The following is a 19,475-nucleotide window of genomic DNA, read 5'->3' as shown; positions in this document are numbered from 1 at the left end:
AAAGTCTTGTCTGTGCAAGAAGATCACACTTAATAATTATTAACTTAAAAATCACATACCTTTCCTATTACAAGTCTTAGAGGCCTAGATGTTGGTTTTTGGTTTTTGTTTTTTTTTTTTTTCTTTAGTGGTTTGGTGGTTTTTTCCACCCCACTTAGTATATATTTGAAGTAGCTTGAATTGCAAATTAGGAAATAATGAAAAAGGTAATTTCTCAAAATCATTAGTTAAAGAGAAGTAAGAGACTTCCTGTTCAGGATTGAGGAAGCAGTGCTGAGGAAGAAGAGGGAAATCTCCATTGAAAGTTAGGCATGTAATCTGCCTAAGTCATTCTGGAAGTCATCAATTAAATGCCTCTTTAGGCATCTTAATGCATCTATGTGTGCCTACTCAAATAAGCTGCTTATTAGCTGATGAAAACAAATTATTAGTCAATGAAATTGAAAGTCACTTGTATTTAAATATTTATTCTGAATAATTTCAACTTTTATTATTATAAATATAATATATGTTTGTCTTAATTGAGTTATAAATTCTTTCCAAATACACTATGATATGCAGGGGGAAAGTTGTTCTACATAATTCAGTATAACAGTAAGGATAATGGTGTGATTACTGCAATGTTGATGAGTGTGATGCTATTCTTCTCATTAGTCAGATGCCTGTGTTGTGAATCAACCTAAATGATATCAATAGGGATGCAGTATATAGTTTTCTAAGGAAAGCTATAAAAACAATGTAAGTTCCTAACTAATAGGGTAGTTTTGTAATAACCCTAGATATAAGCTTTCCTAGTATAAATCTGGGATGTTTACCAGTGTACATCAAAATTGGGGATGTTAATGCCTCTGATTTAATTGGACTTGCTGTATTGGCGTGTTAATGGTGGAGTAATTAATTTTAGAAGGCTTGATTATTCTTTGTTGATAAAAGAAATTATTTGGTATATAAAGACTTAGAGTAAGGTTTTGTGGTTTTTGTTTGGTTTTTTTGGTTTTTTTGGGGTTTTTTGGGGGGTTTTGTTGTTGTTGTTGTTTTTTTTTTTTTTTTCTTTTTAAAAATCTGAAGTATCTCTGCTTTTCCAAACCTTTCATTGCATTCATGTCTTTTTTTGGATTGCTTCTAGAAACTTGCACCTTTCCTTTAACTCCCTCCTAACTAGGTCTAGTTCTTTGTCGCTTGTATGCTCCCATTGCTTCTTCTGATCCAGTCAGTCGGACTGTGTGTTCATTACAGCTGCCCTTCACTTCTGTGCTGCATCCTGGATGTCTTCAGAGAGTCTGGGTTTGATTGACCTCTGGAGAAATAGTCTGACCTGCTGGAATTGGTCATCTGCAGGGTACTGTGAGAATAAATGAGGGTAAGAAAGTACTCTTAATGCAGTACTCATCATTAAGTGAAAGAATTGTTGCATGTGAGAGCTGCCCAGACTGGAGGAGTGATACAGTGTGATACAGAGTGATAACTGTGTGAGTTGGTAAGTGAATTTGAGTTTTGTTTCCCCCATTCAGAATGGAGGAGATGTGTTCAGCTGCTTATCTCATTCTTCTGTCCTTTCCAGGTCATTCCTTGTCAGTCACCAGGAATGTACCTGCCAGGCTGTTACTGTGTTCTTCTGGTAGGTCTTAGTATTTCCAAAGTAGAAGCTGAGCCCAGCAGCAGCAGAAAGGTGAGGTACGACAGGCTCTTTAATGCAGCTGCCAGTCAGCCTCACAGAATTTGGCTGCATGTTTTTCTGAAAATTGAGAACTATTGAATTAAGGAAACACCTCAGAGGTTTTGCTCATATTTGCTTGATGTTGGCTACTTAATGTTGCTGCAGTCAAGCTACTGTACTTCTGGTAATTAGATGATACCAGGCATAATAATTGGTGGTTTGGCAACATCAATGCAAACTGCAACTAATGTGGTAAGAACAGAAAGGAATTCTTTCTTTCACTTTGTATTTTCTATTTTTTGATAACCAGGGTTTGTGGAGCCAGTGATCCTGAATAAAGCAAAATCTGTGGTGTTGTGTTTAGACAGGAGTCTCTACTCAGACTTGTATGTTTGTGTTCTGCTCTGTAAGTGCAGTTCCCAACTGAATGAATTACTTGGCTGTCTGTTAATATTACAGAAGAGAGGAACTCTCTTCAGCTGATGGCTGAGAACTAGGGTCACGTACATATGTGTGTCTTTTTTAATGTCATATTGTGTCAATAATACAAACAAGGACTGGAATTGAAACAAATTTAGGATTATCGTAACTCTGAGTTGTGCTTAGCAGAAGAGTTAATTGACAGGTTTAGTACTATATTAACTTAGTTATATTACTTCCAGAACCCAATGTAGTGTCAGAAACCCTCACTTGCACCATTTACAGGGATTTAACTCCTTTAAACTACTCAGGCCTGAGAAATAATATTTTAATTTAATTTCTCTTTCCTTCTAAATTGCCTTTATAATCATTAAATGAGTATCCAGTAAATACTATATCCAGTATTTACAACTGCTTTAATGTCTGGAACAATCCTATCATTTGCATATCTGGGAATGGTTTTGTATATATTCAGGAATAGTTCTCACTCCATTCTGGAAAATGAAAGGTAAAAAGTTACCTCCACCTTCATGCCTCCCCACCTTTTTTAATGATTGTTGTAGCAAAGCAGCTTATTTCAGGTTTTTAAGCTTTTGTTAGCATTCAACAAGAAGGAACAACTTACAGATTTTTTTTAACCCACATAGTTAAGAGTATCCATCACTATATGTTATGAGCCAACTTAATGTGGAAAATTGGATTAATACTGCACTGAACTATAATCTACATTTGGCATAAGGGTACCTACCAATATACGTTCAGAGAACTCTCTCAAGGATACCTATTTTATCTCAATTTATTCTTTTTTTCGTCTTGAATTTGTTCTGCTACTGTGGAAGATTGATGGGTGAATGAGGAATGGGTCTGACTTCTGATTTGGACCTCTGCACTGCGAGGCGTAGTGGTGCTTCGTTGGAACAGGATTGGAGCTAAGGGACCTTTATGAACTAACTGGTTAAACCACCTCCTCTGTTAGCAGTGAAGTATGTTTGACCTTGTTCCAGCTTTCATGGTTGATCACAATATGAAAAGCTTTCAAAGAAGGAAAGAAAATATGAAGCTTCTCAGTCAATATTTAGATGCCTGTGACCCCCTGATATTGGGGAACAAAAGCTGTCCACTTTGCATTTTGTGGATCTTAAATATTTTTTATTTTTCAAATTCAGTTGGGATTCCGTATTTACTCCTAAAGCTAAGAATTTGATTTAAGACATCTATTAAAAAAGAAGCTTTAATTGAAGATAAAAACCTTTGGAGTTACTTAGCACAAGAGGAAGTCCTCAAGTCTGTGCAAATTGCTCCAGTTTTTCCTACCAGTAGCTCAGGACTGACAGTACACAGAGCAAACATGTCTCATCTCGTAGGTATTTTTTACCACTTTACCTTAAATAAGGACTTCAGCTCTTCTACCTTTTTGCAAAGTAAATTGTTGAATATTTTTGATTCAGTTTCAGTATTGTGTCAGTTGTTTTGGAAGGTCAACAGTGCTACAGATGACCTGTGATAGGAAATTGGTACATGACGCTTGAAGCTTTATACTGGTAAAATGTAATATTTATGGCTTCTCACTGCTTTTGAACCCCAAACAGTGTTCAGATGTTTGCTTTGTTGGACAATATTGAGAAACAAAGATTGCATTAAAAGATAAAAGTTGTTAATTGATAAGAGCTGCTGAAGTCTCATATCAGTAAGGAGTGTGAGGGAATGCTCATGTTCTAGTCTAAGTGCATGTATTTATATAGAGGGAAATAACTACATCTTCTCCACTTTGGAATTAAGTCAGATCATTTTACATGATGCACATTTATTCTGCTCATATCTTGTGTGAGAGCCCTTGCAACACTCTTGGTTTGCCACAGAGCATTTTCATAGGATTGTAGAATTCCTTATGATTTAGGGAACAAACCCTAAAATCCAGCTATCAATGTAAGATTGCCCAGTCCACACAAAACCATGTCCCTAAGTGCCGCATCTACACATTTTGTTAAACACCTCCAGGGATGTTGACTCAACTTGGGTGGCATCTTCAATTTTTCATATTGTTACATATTCCAAAAGAAAACCAAAGACAAACCCAAAACAAACAAGCAAAAAACAAAATAAAAAAGTGCAACCTAGTGGGCCTATGGAAATGTCTTGGAAGTTATTAATATATTTTCCTTCAGTAAAATAATCAAGTATGTGTTTTGGTTCTTGCAGGTTATTTCCTCTCCTCTGGTGAATTCTGTGACAGCTGAGTTGTTTTGAATGTCTAAATTTGGGAGGAAAAAAGTTTCTTTGTACTACATATTTTAATACTGACTTCATCCAAGCTTCACATTAAAGAAAATGTCAGTAGGGTACCTACAAGGTCACTTTAGGGAAAGGCTATGTGAAGCCAAGTAGTGTAACTGGTGAGAAGTTGTTCTTTTTTAGGTTGAAATTAAAACCAGCAAAGCATAAAATGTGGAGTAAATAATGTGCTACCCAACATGTAATACACATTTTAAGGTTGCACTAGGAAGAGTTGGTTTGATTCACCATTGATGATAAATACTTTTTGTTTTGTGGGTTTTTTTGTGTTTTTGTTTTGGGGGGTTTTGTGGTTGTTTGTTTTTTTGTTTTTGTGGTTTTTTGGTTGGTTTTTTTTTTTTTTTGAAACTAGGGCTAGAATTAAAACACTGGTTCTTGGATGGTACATAAATTGATATGTCTGGCTGCAGTAGATGTGAACTCTCATTTTAGAATTGGTAGAAGTTTTAGAGCTTGATTTACAATACAAATGTCTGCTGGCATTGAATCATACAATTAAGGACTTCAGAGAAAGTCTTTTGTAATGTAGGGAACTTAGTAATTTTGGATGTTGTGGCACAGTGATAACTGTGAACTGTTGAATACCCCTGTTTTGAGGAGCTTGACTTTCAGCCCCATGCAGAGAAAGGGTTTATGTTTATGCAAATAATGGGATTGAAGTCTCCACATGGGGTTATATTCAGGGGGCAGCTGCTGCTTTTACTTATCCAAAGCAAGAATAATTAATGCTTTGGAACTGTACTTGCCTCACAGCTTGCCCCCAAATTGGGGAAGAGAGAAATCCCTGCTCTAATGTCTGCTTAATTGCCTTCCTGTAGAAAGACATGAGTGCCTGAAAAGCTTGAACATAACCTTTAAATTAACTAAATCATCACAAGTAAATAATTTGGTAGCTAAGTAAATGACCAAATTATAAATAAATTCACAAATGTGGTCAGTTATCCCTACTTGTGATACTGGCATTATAGTTACCCATAAATTAGAATCTACACATCGAGCTGCAATTTTCCTATGCAGGAAAAAAAACTCAAATATGTGGCATAATTTAATTTCTGTTAAAGCTAATAAATATTTTTCAAAGTGTTTGTATTGTTCAGATTTTTTTTATATTTAGAGAGGTGTGTGTCCTGAGTGTAATTTTTTTTCCTGGCTTCCATAAAGGCTTAGGTCCTTGGATGTCAAAGAATATTTTGCTTTCAAATTAATCTGAGGCAATAGGGAGTTTGTACTATGGTTTCTGATGTAACTTTATTGTTTTTACCATAATAAACCGAAGAAAAATAGTTGAAATATTAAGTTGCTGGAATAACAAAAAGAAGAAAAGGATAAGTCCTGTTTTGGAGTCACCCCTTTCCCCCTGCCTTGAGCAACCAGCTGTGATTATAGAGGCAGGATGCTGGCCCAGATGTACTTTTTCTTCCCAATAATAAATACAGTTTTTACCTTACCCCCTAAAGATCATGCAGGACTTTGTGCTGGAATTCAGTTGTATTTGCCTAAAGATTATTCACTAAATAAATCATGTGATTTTAAGAGTCCAGTTGCATAGAACTTACTAAAAAACAACTTCATTTTCAAATTGTTAACAGTTTGAATAATGATTTAATTGCCCTAGGGACTAGCTGTTTAATTTCAAATTGTCAAACATGTTGAAGAGCAAGAACATTGATGGTCTTTCAGATTCAGCCTGTTGCTTTTAGTGTGACAGTGTGGTACAGTAAATTTCAGTTGTCCTTTTTCTGACCATCCTTTTTTAATAGCAAGTTAGGTATCATATGAATGTGATTATTTTCAAGGACTGAATTACAAAGCCATGAAATAAAAATAAAACCTGTTGGTATATTCTGTATTCTCTGATACATTTGGATACTTTGTTTGCATTAATAGTGATTCTGTAGCAAATAGCCAAGTTACTTGAAGATCTTGGCTGAGATTTGCAGAAGTAGCTTGTGGTTGCTTGCAGATTTCTAGAGCGCTGGAGATGTGCAGAAGTGCCTGCTGTGTCACTGCTTGGATGCTTCTCTTGATGTCTTTATAGGAACTGTTTGGGTTTTTTTTATGTTAGTGCTTTGAGTATTTATTTTGTTTGTGGTGTGTTTCGGAGGAGTGGCTGCTTATCTTAGAACTCTTTCCTTCTACCTGTTGATAAAATACGTGAATTTTGAGCTCTTAAAAGAAAAGGTGACATTTAAAAAAAGGGAGAGCCTTGCTGTTTCATAGAAGACACTGACATTCCTAAAAATTAGGTTTCTAAAATGTCGCTAATTTTTCCTTTTTGTGTTTTTTTGCTTGTTTTGAACAAGATCCTCAGAAACCACAGAGCAAAACGAAGCAACTCTCTTTTTCATGCGGTATAAAGTATTTTGGTGGCTGTGGCTGCAGCATGGAGGCGCCCAGCGGCGGGCAGCCCCGGCGGTGCCGCTGTCGCCAGGGGCAGGTGCCCGCGGCCCGCCGGGGAAGGATCGTGCTCGGCTTTGTCCGGGTGGGTGCAGCAGCGCCATTTAGATGCTAATGTGATAGACGCTGCTGTTTTGTGCTCGGCCTTGCCTGCATCTCAGGAATGTGGCCTGTCTGGTTTTGGGGTGGCGTTCAAACGGCCTACTGTAATTCCTGCCGCCGATCGATTGATTCGAGCCCAAGTCTTGGCTTCCGTGTGCGAAGGAAGCGGTTGTGCTGGGCGAGAATTAGATTTATATACTTTTTTGGTTCTCAGATCTTACCTACTACTCTCTGTGCTTTGTGTTTGCCATCTGCGATTTGGCAGTAAAGTAAATTTGCTCTGTTAAGCCACACATGCGGCAGTAGCTTTACTGACGAGGGTTGAACCTTTCTTTCTGTTCGTGTTTGCTTTTTGCTGGGGTATCCAAATGCTGCATTGTCCCCTTCAGCTTTTCTTGCAGATGTATAGAAAGTGGGGTATATTTCTATATTTTTACCGTGAATGTGTCCGTTTTCTGTTGTTAGGTTATTTTCTGGTTCAGTGGAATATATATTCTGGTTCATGTTTCGAGGCAGTGAATAAATGGATAACCTAGACATAACAGGAGCATGCTGTAATAAATCCAAGTTCTAGTTACTACATCTTAGAAGCAATTTGATGTATTTTGTGCTGAAAATAAAGGATATATTTATGTATGCTGCAAACACAAATTTTAAATGTAGCCCAGGGAATTCATTTTTTGTCAGTCTATTTTGTACATGAATGCAATATCCATCAGATTTTCTGTGCTGCATTCCTTTTATATTCTTGTAAAATAAAATAATAACTGCTAATTTTGTTTTCTGGAAAAACATGCATTCTTTCAGATCTCTCCCTTAAATGTGTTGAATAATAATTTTCTTCTGGATTTCCTTACTGTGTTAGGTGAAATATGCATGGAGCACAGAGGAGAAAAGCTATGAATCTAGTTGGCCTTAACTAGCAATCACTTCAGCAGATAAAACATGCAAATATCTCCTGAGCACTTAAGGCGAATCTTTCAGACACTAACTGTATCCCTAGCCAAAAAGGGGCATCTGATAGTTAGATTTTTGAAGGACCATGTGTTCTTGCTAGAGAGCTAAATATTAAAATGCAAGAAAGCAGACTACCACATGGCACAGTTGATTTTAATGGCGGTTCATGGTAAAATGCTCTCTTTATGTTACCTTTTAGGTTACCTAGGGTGAAACAAAATTACAGGATTGGAGACTCTGGAAAAGCTCAGCGTCAGCGTTTGAGGTAAAAATGAACATACTGAACTAATCTTGGGAGTGTCCTCTTTGTTAACTTTATGGAATTGATTGGAGGAGAAATTTTCATCAAGATCCATTTTGTGTTTAAGTTTTCAATATTGATTGTAAAAAATTGGACTTCACAATCTCTTTTTAGGTCTGGCAAAACTCACACTTTTAAGTGTATGTATTTTGCAAATTTTTTATTTTATCGCTTTAAGAACACGCTAGATCTGCTGAAATAGGGTATTTTTGCTTTAAGTTGTAGTTTTATGTATGTGTGTATATATATAATATCTTCAGTAAAAATATATGGTACTTGTATTCGGCTAATATAGCTAGAAATTCACTGTCATGAATTTGTATCTTTCTGAATTTTACTTTTATGGTTAAATCACCATCTTAAGTGTGCAGTATGTTTTTATTTTACTAAAAAGGCTGGTGTACATCGAGAGAAATGGGTGTTGCTTTTTCATGAGTTGACTGTATTTCTTCCAGTTTTAAGTTGAAGTAGCTTAAAGAAGCTTGAACTCTGATTTTTTTTTTAGTGTCTTAACTCAAAGTGAAAATGCATGTGAATGGAAAAAGCAGTACAATTATGCAAACATAGCAAAACTGGATCACTCTACTCATGTATTTCCCACATGAGCTAGTAATTAATGAAAGTAACCTCGAAATGGGACTGGGGAAGTATGTGCACATTTAAATTTAATTATCTTTTAAATTTTAGGTTCTGATAGTAAACTAAAATCATGTTCAGAGTGAACCTAAATGGTTTGCTTCTGTCAGCAGATTGTCTTGTAGGCTGAACACATATAAATGTTTTTAAGCAACTGAATCACTCCTATTAATCTTGCTATTGTAGTTCCCTTTTCAAATAATTTTTATAGTTCATAGGTTTTTGTTCTTGTTTTTTTTAAGAGTCAAGGCTTACAAATTATGTGATTACTCTACAAGCTGATATCATGATGTCAAAATGCAGTTCAGGAAGCATAAACACAGAGACTGCGGAAATTAAAACGGTAAGACTGTGCTTTGTGGTATGGGAGAAGCAGGTTTTGATGTATCACTGCTCTGTGTTCTCCTGTTTTATATTTAAAGATGCTTCAGAACCATAGAGTAAAGTAACTTCCATATGTGAGTTTATAGAAATTGACTGAATTTCTTTGGAAAGAAAAATGAAAGTAGCTACTTCATTTTATTCATAGAAGTTTAATGATAAACTCTTGCCCTGATACTTCTTATGAAGCTGAATACGATTAGAAATCTAGTCAGTTTTTTATGAGGATGTGTATGTGCTTTTCTAGTGGATCTTCTATTCAAATGTGGTTGTGTTGGTGAAATATGATCAGCTTAAAAAAAAAAAGAGTTGGCACAAGAGATTAGTATTAGAATTGAATTCATGTGTTGTTCCAGATAGGAGAAACAAAGTAAATGGTAAGGAAAAGAAATGACAGGTAAATTGAGGTCTTAGTTTCAATAGTATGCTTCAGTTTGAAATATGAGTTCAGCAAAAATAGGGCAAGAGACTATCTGATTAAAACTACATAGCAGAAAAATGTGCTTTGATAACATAGGGAAGACAAAAATGAGTTTAGTTCTGCTGTGCTCACCTTGCCTTGCATCTTAGATCCATATACTTCATGTTTTATCTTTTGTGATTGTGTTATGGAGGTGAAAGGAGTCTGCATAGCACCAGTTCTACACTGCTGATTAAGCAGCTGCATAGTTAGGATTGTTGCACTGGCCTTGTACACATCATTTTAAAAAATGAAAGTTTGTTCCAGAATCTGTCTGCAGGTCTATATTCTTTAAAGCAGAAACATCCCCTTTCTGAATGTTTATTCTGAATGCCTCCTGCACTGGTATCACTAGAGATGTGCTACAAGACTGATTTTTGTGTTTACATTGTACTGCTTTACTTGTAAATGCCCTGCAGCCTGTGTGTGTTATGCTGATAAATATTGGCATAATCCTTTTGCATTTGACTGTTCAGTGTGCAGCAGCACAACTTCTATGTGAATGATGACTTGCTGGCTCCGTTGGTTGCGGTGCACTGATGGCAGCACAAAGTGTTTATTAGGCTTTTGCCCCAAGTCCAGGTTTGGTCATACTGAACACTTCATGAAGGACTTAAGGGATTTTCTGAGTCTGCTAAGGGTCATGTTGTACTCCATTTCTCTCCTACAAGCAGACATTTAGGAGGTGTCTGCCAGGAATTTCACCTGTTAACTGTTGAAGTGCTTGTAGAGGTGCTTCAGAATCAGCTAATCCAAATGTAGAGCCTCAATTTAACTTTTGTTTTAATAAGCTCTGTAACAAAACTTTTCCTGGACAGCAGAAAGCAGCTGTTGTTGTGCTGGTATGCCTTGGTAGGCCTATTAAAGACCTATGTGTGACTGGTTATGTATCAGAAGAATAGAAAAAATAGAATTCTTATAGTCAAAATGAATGTTCAGAAAGTGTATTTCTGATTGTGCTAGGGAAAGCAGGGAAGATGGTCCTTAAAGGAATACTTATATTTGAGCTTTGTAAGCATCTATGCATTCCCTTCTTGGAAAGGAGCACATCTGAAATACATTCTTGTTTTTTTTCATTTAAGAATATTGTAAGACCAAATGTAAAAATTGCTGTTAGGCAGTGCATGGGATAAATATCTTTGAAGGATGAGAGAGAAAGAATGTCTCATAAGATGTGTTCTGTGTTAAAGAGAGCATAATATAAAAGAGATTCCTGATTAATCTTACAGAGTAATATTGGCAGTTGTTTGAGTTTTGGACTTCTTTTTTTTGGCACATAAAACTGAGAGTGTTTGGTTTGGGATTTTTAAGTTCTCTTGAGAGAACTAAAGTTGAAGGAGTAATATTAACAAAATACGCTTCTTTTTCTGGGAGAAGTAGTGTGCTCTTCTGGGCTGTCACTGAAAAAGTCAAATCCTTTTAAAAAGTACACTTCTTTTAAAAGAAAGCTTAGAAACTAGACAACATAGAAATATTGCAAGTTCACCTAAATTGATGCAAAACCAGTTCTTGTCTGTGAATGCTTACAGTGTAAGTTGGTATGGAACATTCTCAGTGACATTTTACATTTTGTATATTAAGATTTACATTCATTTTCTACTCTGTATTTCTTATTTGTAATATTTTACATTTTTTCTTTTTATTTGGTCCTCCTTTACCCAAGTAAGAATCCCCTGTGTTAGATCGTTCAGCAAGTTAATATTTCATGTAGCACTTTGAACATAGAAAGTGCTATAAAGAAACTGCATTCAGACTCTTGAAGTGTTCATGTAAGAGAATTTTCAAGCAGCAAGGTTCTATTAATATCTTTTTATAAATTGTGGTTTATTTCCTTTGGAGTAAGTGGATTATTTTTACCTCTTGAGGCTAACTTGTTTCATCTGATGTTGAGAGTGTTTTTAGAGGATAAATTAGACATTCCAGGACAAAGATGAAATCCTAAAGTATCAGAAATATTGTTTGTATCACAAGAATTATATTAGGTACAAATTTACAAATCAGTATAGAAAACAAATTAAATACACTGCAAATGGCAGTAAGAAATTTTTGTTGTTAATTGGACATGATTATATTTTTGCATTAACTTGTGAATACAGCACAAACCATGCTCACAAATGGTGGTAAAAACTTGGAAGTTGCATCCCCAGGGCACTACTCTCTTCTCTGTGTACCTTAGTGCCATTCCATAAATGTTTTAAGCTGCCCAAGCAGGAGTGGATCCAGGATATCTCATTCCAGGTGAAGCCTCTGGTTGGTTTGGCTTGTATTCCATAGTGCAATAAACCTTGAATTAAACCTTTGTGTGCCAGGGGATGGCTTCAAATTGGATATAGTCATGTGACTGAAAAACCTACACCACAGTTCCAGACTTATTGAAGACTGGAGAAAATTGCTATTGCATGTCATTGACTTAATTTCCAACATGGTATATTTTTCTGAAAAACAGTTATTTAAATGATGGAATAAGGGGTTAATTTTAGCTCTGCAGTTCATGATCTGTTCATATAAATGTGCGTTAAAATAAGGACACTAGGTTATGAATTCTGCTCTTAAAACTCTCAAGACTGGTGACCATGTAACTGGAACTTTCAGTATTATTTAGGTAGAACAAGTAAGCTTGAGCCTTATCCAGCTTCCATAACTAGTCTAGAGTCACAGGAAGTATAATTTGTTTCAGGTGTTTCTTACTCCAAGTTCAGCTTCAGCAAGTTTTTACAGTTTCTTGTTCTGTCAGATTTCAAAATAATGCAGTGGACAAAGACGGAGCATCTTAGCAAGTATCTGTATCACCCAACACTGGCTGAGCAGGACTAGTTTGGCTTTATGTTATACTTCACTGTTAGCTAGTTTCAGTTAGCTCATGTTCAGTTTTCTATCCACAGATTCTGAACATATGTGCTTACATCTCAAATGTTTTCAATTTAAAATCTGTTCTTCAAGTAGATGTGTTCTTTCCCTTTTTATTTCTAGATGATGCTGTTCTGCTTTTCTTTTATTGAAGAACTTGGTATTTTTCCTTGCTATTGAAATAGAGACTCTAGAATGATACAATTACTGCGTTATTCTGGCTTACTCCCATAATAGTGCTGACATTGATCTTGTCAGATGTTATATACTTCCAATACAAATCACAGAAATGAGGGCCAGGACTAGGAAACCTTAGTGTAGCAGAAAGAAACATTGATTTGGAAGGATGACTTTTTCTTTTTACCTGACTTTGCTTAAATTCCCTCTCCCTATATGTTCTTTCAAATATCTTGTGTCTCATGCAAGCCCAGCCCAGGTATGCTTTGTTTATGAATTACAGTGTCTTTAGAGAAGTTGGTGGTTAACTTGGTAAGGATTCCATTCTCTATTAATCCTTACCGGAGTCATCAGCAATTGTCTATAATGCTTCTGCTAGTTCTTAAAATATAATCTAATCAGAATCCGATGATTTGAAAATACTGACATTCTTGTGTAGTTTCTGTTCTTTTCCTAGCAATTAGAATAAAATTCCTGTGTATTTAAAGCTTTAATTTGTCAAAGGCCTTTTTGGTTGGAAAGAAAAATGGAAAATCTGATACTTGTGCCTGTGCTGTAAATTTCAGTGTTTTTCTTTCCTGAAATAAAGCTAAGGCAGCTTTACTTTTTAAAGCTTAAATTTAAAGTGAAATTCTATCAGACCATAAATGGAACTTCATATTAAAATGTATGCGTGTAAATCCAAATGCCTGTAATGAGCATTGTCCTGTAAAGTACAGCTCCTTTTGAATTTCTGGGATACTTTGATAAGCATACATCTTCAAGTGGATAAGTGCCTGTAAATTTAAAATTAACATTTTCTGGTGAAAATAATATGAGAAGAAGCACTTCTCTAAGTGAAATCAAGTAATGTTCTTTTCTTGATAAAAATTTTCTCTTGTTGCTTGGAATTGCAAGTGTATCTAATACCATTTCATTTTCTTCTCATAGTAGGCTGTGCTGGAACAAAAATGCAATGAAAGAAACACTGGATGAATGAATGAAAAGCCCTGCTTTGCAATCCCTCAGCATGGCAGGACTGCAGCTCATGACCCCTGCTTCCTCCCCAATGGGTCCATTTTTTGGACTACCATGGCAACAAGAAGCAATTCATGATAACATTTACACGCCAAGAAAATATCAGGTACTAGTGATATTACTGATACAGTAACATCAAAAAAAGTACAATTAAATCCATTAATTAATGGAAAAAGAACAAGAGCAAGTGGTGAATGTGGCGTGAGAGACTGTCAGGACATGTCTGTCTCAGCTCCACCTGTTGGGAGCTAATTCTTTAGTTTGACTTTGTTTGACATTTGTTATATCCCCCCTTCCCTCTTTTAAGTTTACTCTAATGAGCAGAATAACTTTTAAGCTGAGTGTTCTCTTGCCACACTCTGCAGAATGCTGCTAGGGACAAATAAACTGTGCCTCTGAATTGTATGCATACGTCATGTCTCCTTCAACCTCTCACTTTGTCTTCCACGTGGTTTATTAATTTTGATTTTTGGTTCACACCCTGGTCAAAGCAGCCCTCTAAAGTCAGAGACCCCATAAGGGTATTCTTAATTTTTCTCTTTAAGGAAAACTGAGTTCTAGAATACCAGTTCTCTTTGCACTGCAGAGGTGCCCGGAGGCATTTTGTTAGCATTACTGAGAAACTTGGATCACCTTCAGCTAGTCTACTTGCTTATTGGGCTGAATTGATGTGTGCAATTAGATTTAAAAGCTGCAGTTTCTTTCTTCATACCATGTATATAGCAACAGAATCATCTATTAAAAAGATACGTTCAGAAAGCTGCCTGAGAGCAGATTGTGGTGCTGAAGGATTTTAGATTTAAAAGCTGGGCTATATGTAGTGTGTTAGTATTTTTGAAGGATTGTGAGATTTCATTGTTATGAAAGAGACATGTTAATTATATGGCACTTGAAAGATTTCAAGCGATACTTTTGATCTGTACTTGTCATTAGTTTATTTATCACTTTTGTTATTTTTTTGGTCTGCTTTTTCACAGCATTACTGCAAGTAAGGACGTTCTTATTTTTTTAACCTAGGTTGAACTGCTTGAAGCAGCTTTGGATCATAATACAATAGTCTGCTTAAACACTGGCTCAGGGAAGACTTTTATTGCAGTACTACTCACTAAAGAGCTGTCCTATCAGATCAGGGGAGATTTCAACAAAAATGGAAAAAGAACTGTGTTCTTGGTCAACTCGGGTAAGAGGAAGTGTTCCTAAACACACTGCTAATACTTCCTTGGGATATTCTGTAACAGAAGTTCTTTGAAAGCAAAGTTGGGAGAAACTTCTGTGTAAAGCCTTCAACAGCAAGGATGTGATGCCTTTCATATTTTGTTTCATTGTTGGTTTATGTAATCTGTTTATATATATAACATGTTCTGTTTTCTAGTTTAAAGTTAAGACCTTGAATCTGAAGTGCAATTTAGTTAGCAGTCTGTTTCCTTGAAGGGGTTCTGCATAGGGGCAATTGGTTTCACGTTAGTCTAAGCTAAAGAACACATTATGAAATGTGGTGCTAGGTTATATGACACATCTTATAAATTAAAGTATGAGAAGACCTTGATGCGAATGAGATTTTTGTTTTCCTTAAGCGAATCAAGTTGCTCAACAAGTGTCAGCTGTCAGGACACATTCAGACCTTAAAGTGGGAGAGTATTCAAGTTTGGAGATAACTGAATCATGGACAAAAGAGAAATGGAGTCAGGAATTCTCTAAGCATCAGGTAATGTATTAATTAAAAACTATAAGCAAAGCTTACAGAGAGTTAGGTCGGATCAAAAGTGATTCCTTCCAATTATGCATTCAGTCTTTTTTAAAAAGAAATCCAGCATATTGGTATTATTTGTATGTTAATTTTGAGGCAAATATATGTAGGTGTTTTCAGGTTGTTTTTAAAAAGCCATCCTCTAAGTCCTTTGTTTTCAATCTCCCTGACTTGTTCGTTATGTTGATTGCAGAAGAAATTTTGAGTGTGCATAGTGTACTTTAAATGCTATTAAAATTTTATTAAATGTTAGGGTTTTGGGGTTTACTTTCTGGTAAAAGCATTAGTAATGCTTTATGGAATATGTCTGAGGAACGCTGACAGAAGAAAGTGTTACTATACATTGTGAAGTTCAAAGTGAGTGTAAAAGCTACATAATTCTATCAACAAACTCAATTTTTATGTGTTAGTGTACAAGAAATAAGTTTTCTTTATAAAGATATTTCTGATAATGTCCTGCTTATGTTACAGCTGCAAAAATAGTTAAGAGCTTATGAAGAGCTATCTTTCTTGCCGGAAACATGATGATACAAGGACACTAATTTAATTTATTAGGATTATTTAATGATAATTATTCTGTGTGGTCTAGTTGCTGTTGAGATTGTCTGTTGCATTTGTTTTTCAACTAGGCATGGGCCTGGAGAGATACAGACATATGCATAAATACACCCCCATTCAGAGAGATGGCTTTCTCCAGTAGAGAATGTCTTAGTCTCTTTTGTCCATACCTAGTGTAGATATATCAATAGGGATTGATATTTGCCAATGCTGTCTTACAAGACCTGCAGAAAACTTTTCCTCCTTCACCTTGACCTCTGATAGCTTGTACTTTCCCTGTACTGACATTTTTTTCCTTTGAATCTAGGTTCTGGTTATGACATGTCATGTTGCTTTGACTGTTTTGAGAAATGAGTATTTATCCCTGTCAAATATTAATCTTCTGGTGTTTGATGAGTGCCATCTTGCAATCCAGGATCATCCATACCGTGAAATTATGAAGGTGCATTTTTTGCATGAATGTTTAATATACTTAGTTGAGGAAGAAAAATGAGTGGGGGAGAGCTGGAGAATTGGAAACCATTTAAGGCAACTGTTGCTACCAAAAAGATATTAGTGGAACCAATGTTAGCATGGTCCTGGGACTGTGAAATTACTATATTAAGACTTCAGTGATACTATGTGGTAGATGAATAATGTATTTACTGTATTTTACAGTGGGGATTAAAGACAAATCTGTCTTTAACAGAGAAGCTAAATTTATTGAATTAGGTTTAAAATTCATCAATAAAATATGAGTTAGGGAATGGGATATGCTAATCAGCTTTTATTGTTTTTAAAAATGCTGATCTCTAAAGGTGTTACTGGGGCTCTTTCCAGACTATTATTGGCTCCATGTTGTTTCTGGCTTATAAGTGAGAGATACCTGCATAATAAGTATCTTTCCAAATCTTTTTTAAAGTGTATGTGCCTTTTTATATGACGTGGAAGTATGTTATGTATTGTAAGTGTGACAAGAACATTCTGTTTAATGCTAACTGTTTCCATTTTTCCATGTTGTAAATACTTACCTAAATGTGATGGCTGTTTAACTGCCAGTCAGTAGAACAGAAAATATTAATTTAAAGTTTGGTTCCTTTTGCAACACCTGCTATTGAAATAAAAGTTTCCAGCCTAAGCATCATAAATTTGCAGGTAGATTTAACAGGATACCTTTTGTAAATAATTTAATATGATTTTATTTCACAGATCTGTGAGGATTATCCATCATGTCCTCGAATTTTGGGATTAACAGCTTCCATTTTAAATGGGAAATGTGATCCTGCTGAGTTAGAGGAGAAGATCCAGAAACTGGAGAAAATTTTGAAGAGCAATGCTGAAACTGCAACTGATTTGGTGGTCTTGGACAGGTGTGTTTTATAATGATTGTTGGTATATTGATGCCTGCATTTTTGTTTTGGATAGAGGAATAAATATTTAGTCTTCTAAATTTTAGAGAAGTTTGTGTGTATATGATGCTGGTATTCCATGTAGGGTGGAGATAGAATGTTAAATGGCTTTTGAGCATAAAGGCTGATTCACCTTGGTAGGGAGAGATTTTTCTGTTATTAAAAAACAAAGCAAAAGATGCAACAAAACAAATCCTCTAACAAAAGAACCCAATCCAAAACAACAAAAAAAAACCCTCAACACACCACCAAGCTACAGATCTGACATTTCACTAAATACTTGTGAACTTTTGAAAGGCACTCTTTTGTGTAGAGTGTAACTGTTTCACATCCAGTGTATTCTATAATGTCACTATTTAGGAAAATGTGGCAGCATCCACAGTACAAAGTGCTCTTAATGCAAGAGATCTTGCCTTTTGTTTTTTTTTCCTTTTCCCCCAAATGCATAGCCTGGGTTTTAAAGGCTAATGAAAGATAGAGGGAGATGAGAGGAGGTAATAAATACTTAAAAAAACAGAGCAATTGAGTTACAGAATCTAGAATCCTGTGTGTGTTGTTTAAACTAAAGGTGATGATAATGCAATGACTTCTTGTAGGGAAAAGTAGGGTGAAATTATTGCTATGTAGCATGTTTCCTTCTACCACCTGTACTGTATTGTTGAGTTTCAAATAAAGGTTAGAAGTTATGGAACAGGTGTTCTGTCCATGCATAAATGTTTTAAATTGATTTTTTTTTAACTTATCTTTGAACCATTTCCTTTTAGGAATTTCATGCTGCCATTCAAGAATAATAATTACTTTACTTGTGTAAATGTATTTAGAGACATAAATTTACATTATATAGATTGATTTTCTTTTGTATAGCAAGAGAGTTCACTATTGAAAAACTAGTGAAGATTTTGATGAAGTATTTAGAATTTGCTTAAATTTTCCAGTATTTAAAATGAGAATAGCAATATTTGCCTTCTTTTTAGGAGTGTATTAGAACAGTATCTAGAATTAAGTATTTCAGTATTTTGGGAGGTGGAGGTTTTTCTGAAGTGTTTAACTGTATAATTTTTAATAATTATTGATTTATGGTGGGAAAAGAAGTGTTCTTGAATACATGTCATGTTGCTGTTGTGTTTGCTGTATAACCTTAAGAGCTGAAGTAGCTCTGGCTTTCAGAAGCTGTGTTTAACTTGATCTTTGCCCTCATTAAGATATACTTCTCAGCCATGTGAGATTGTTGTAGACTGTGGACCATATACTGACAAAAGTGGGTTGTATGGAAGATTGTTAAAGGAATTGGATGAAGCACTTGCTTTTCTAAATGACTGCAACATATCTGTACATTCAAAAGAAAGAGATCCTACCTTAATTTCAAAGCAGGTAAGAATATCAAGAAATGTGAGAAACCTGGGGAATAGAAATCTTACTACTGTATTTCTTTGCCATGTATGTTACATAACTGGAACCTCCTTAGCTAGCCATCCTTGATTATCTGAAGCAAAAAGACTTCTGATTTTTGTGTTCATTAACATGCAGTTGTTTTCATAAATGACTGGGGCTTCAATGTCAGGCATTGATTAGAATTCCATTTAGTTTGAGATTCAGATTTGCTTAAAGCACTAACACAGTTCTGCACCCTGATGTTGTAGGTCCTTATCTCTGAAGTCAAGAATCTGATATTTTCACAATCCCCTATGACCTCTGAATAATTCAGTACAGAAGAGGAAATAATGCTTCAGGAAGAATTTAGACTGTTCCCTATTGTATTAAAAGTTAATAAAGGAAGAATTTAGGCAAAAATTCCAGCCAGAGATGTACAGTGCCTGTAATTTATCTTAGAACAGTGTTGGACTAGTGTCACACCTTGCTGGAATGGAATTTGAATCTCAAGTCTTGCTTGAATTTCTCTGGTTTTGCCCCTTTGTTGTCCTGACCTTTGGCAGAGGATGATCCAGAGGGTGTGGAGTGTTTAGCAGGCACCTTTCACACAGGGGGTCCAGGTACCTTTCTTAACCCTGCTTGGCCTTCCTGGTTTGGAATTGCCTGCTAAATTACAGCTGTGTAGGGATGTAAGTCTTTGAACAAGAAGTCAGTAGTGGTCACTACTGTGACTATTCCTGTAATAGTCCATGAGAAATTTGGAGAAC

The 19,475-nt window shown here is 35.6% G+C and overlaps 1 protein-coding gene across 4 annotated transcripts in view; it reads left to right on the top strand.

Moving 5' to 3' along the window:
* Positions 1 to 19,475, top strand: part of DICER1 (dicer 1, ribonuclease III) — a 64,105-nt gene that overhangs the window by 10,026 nt on the left and 34,604 nt on the right. For 2 of the 4 annotated variants that reach the window (XM_038139246.1, XM_038139244.1), the window contains exons 2-9: positions 8,025 to 8,090; positions 9,005 to 9,105; positions 13,558 to 13,750; positions 14,662 to 14,824; positions 15,219 to 15,349; positions 16,257 to 16,391; positions 17,138 to 17,298; positions 18,540 to 18,708. In XM_038139246.1, coding sequence (XP_037995174.1) covers positions 13,607 to 13,750; positions 14,662 to 14,824; positions 15,219 to 15,349; positions 16,257 to 16,391; positions 17,138 to 17,298; positions 18,540 to 18,708 — 903 coding nt within the window. In that variant the 5' untranslated portion in view covers positions 8,025 to 8,090; positions 9,005 to 9,105; positions 13,558 to 13,606. The remainder of the gene's footprint in view (positions 1 to 8,024; positions 8,091 to 9,004; positions 9,106 to 13,557; positions 13,751 to 14,661; positions 14,825 to 15,218; positions 15,350 to 16,256; positions 16,392 to 17,137; positions 17,299 to 18,539; positions 18,709 to 19,475) is intronic. The other 2 variants (XM_038139247.1, XM_038139245.1) reach the window with 1 other exon arrangement.

This window comes from Motacilla alba, chromosome 5, assembly GCF_015832195.1.
Source record: "Motacilla alba alba isolate MOTALB_02 chromosome 5, Motacilla_alba_V1.0_pri, whole genome shotgun sequence".
NCBI classification, from domain to species: Eukaryota; Metazoa; Chordata; class Aves; order Passeriformes; family Motacillidae; genus Motacilla; species Motacilla alba.
The sequence above is the reverse complement of the archived record's forward strand: the minus strand, read 5'-3'. Positions and strand labels throughout refer to the sequence as shown.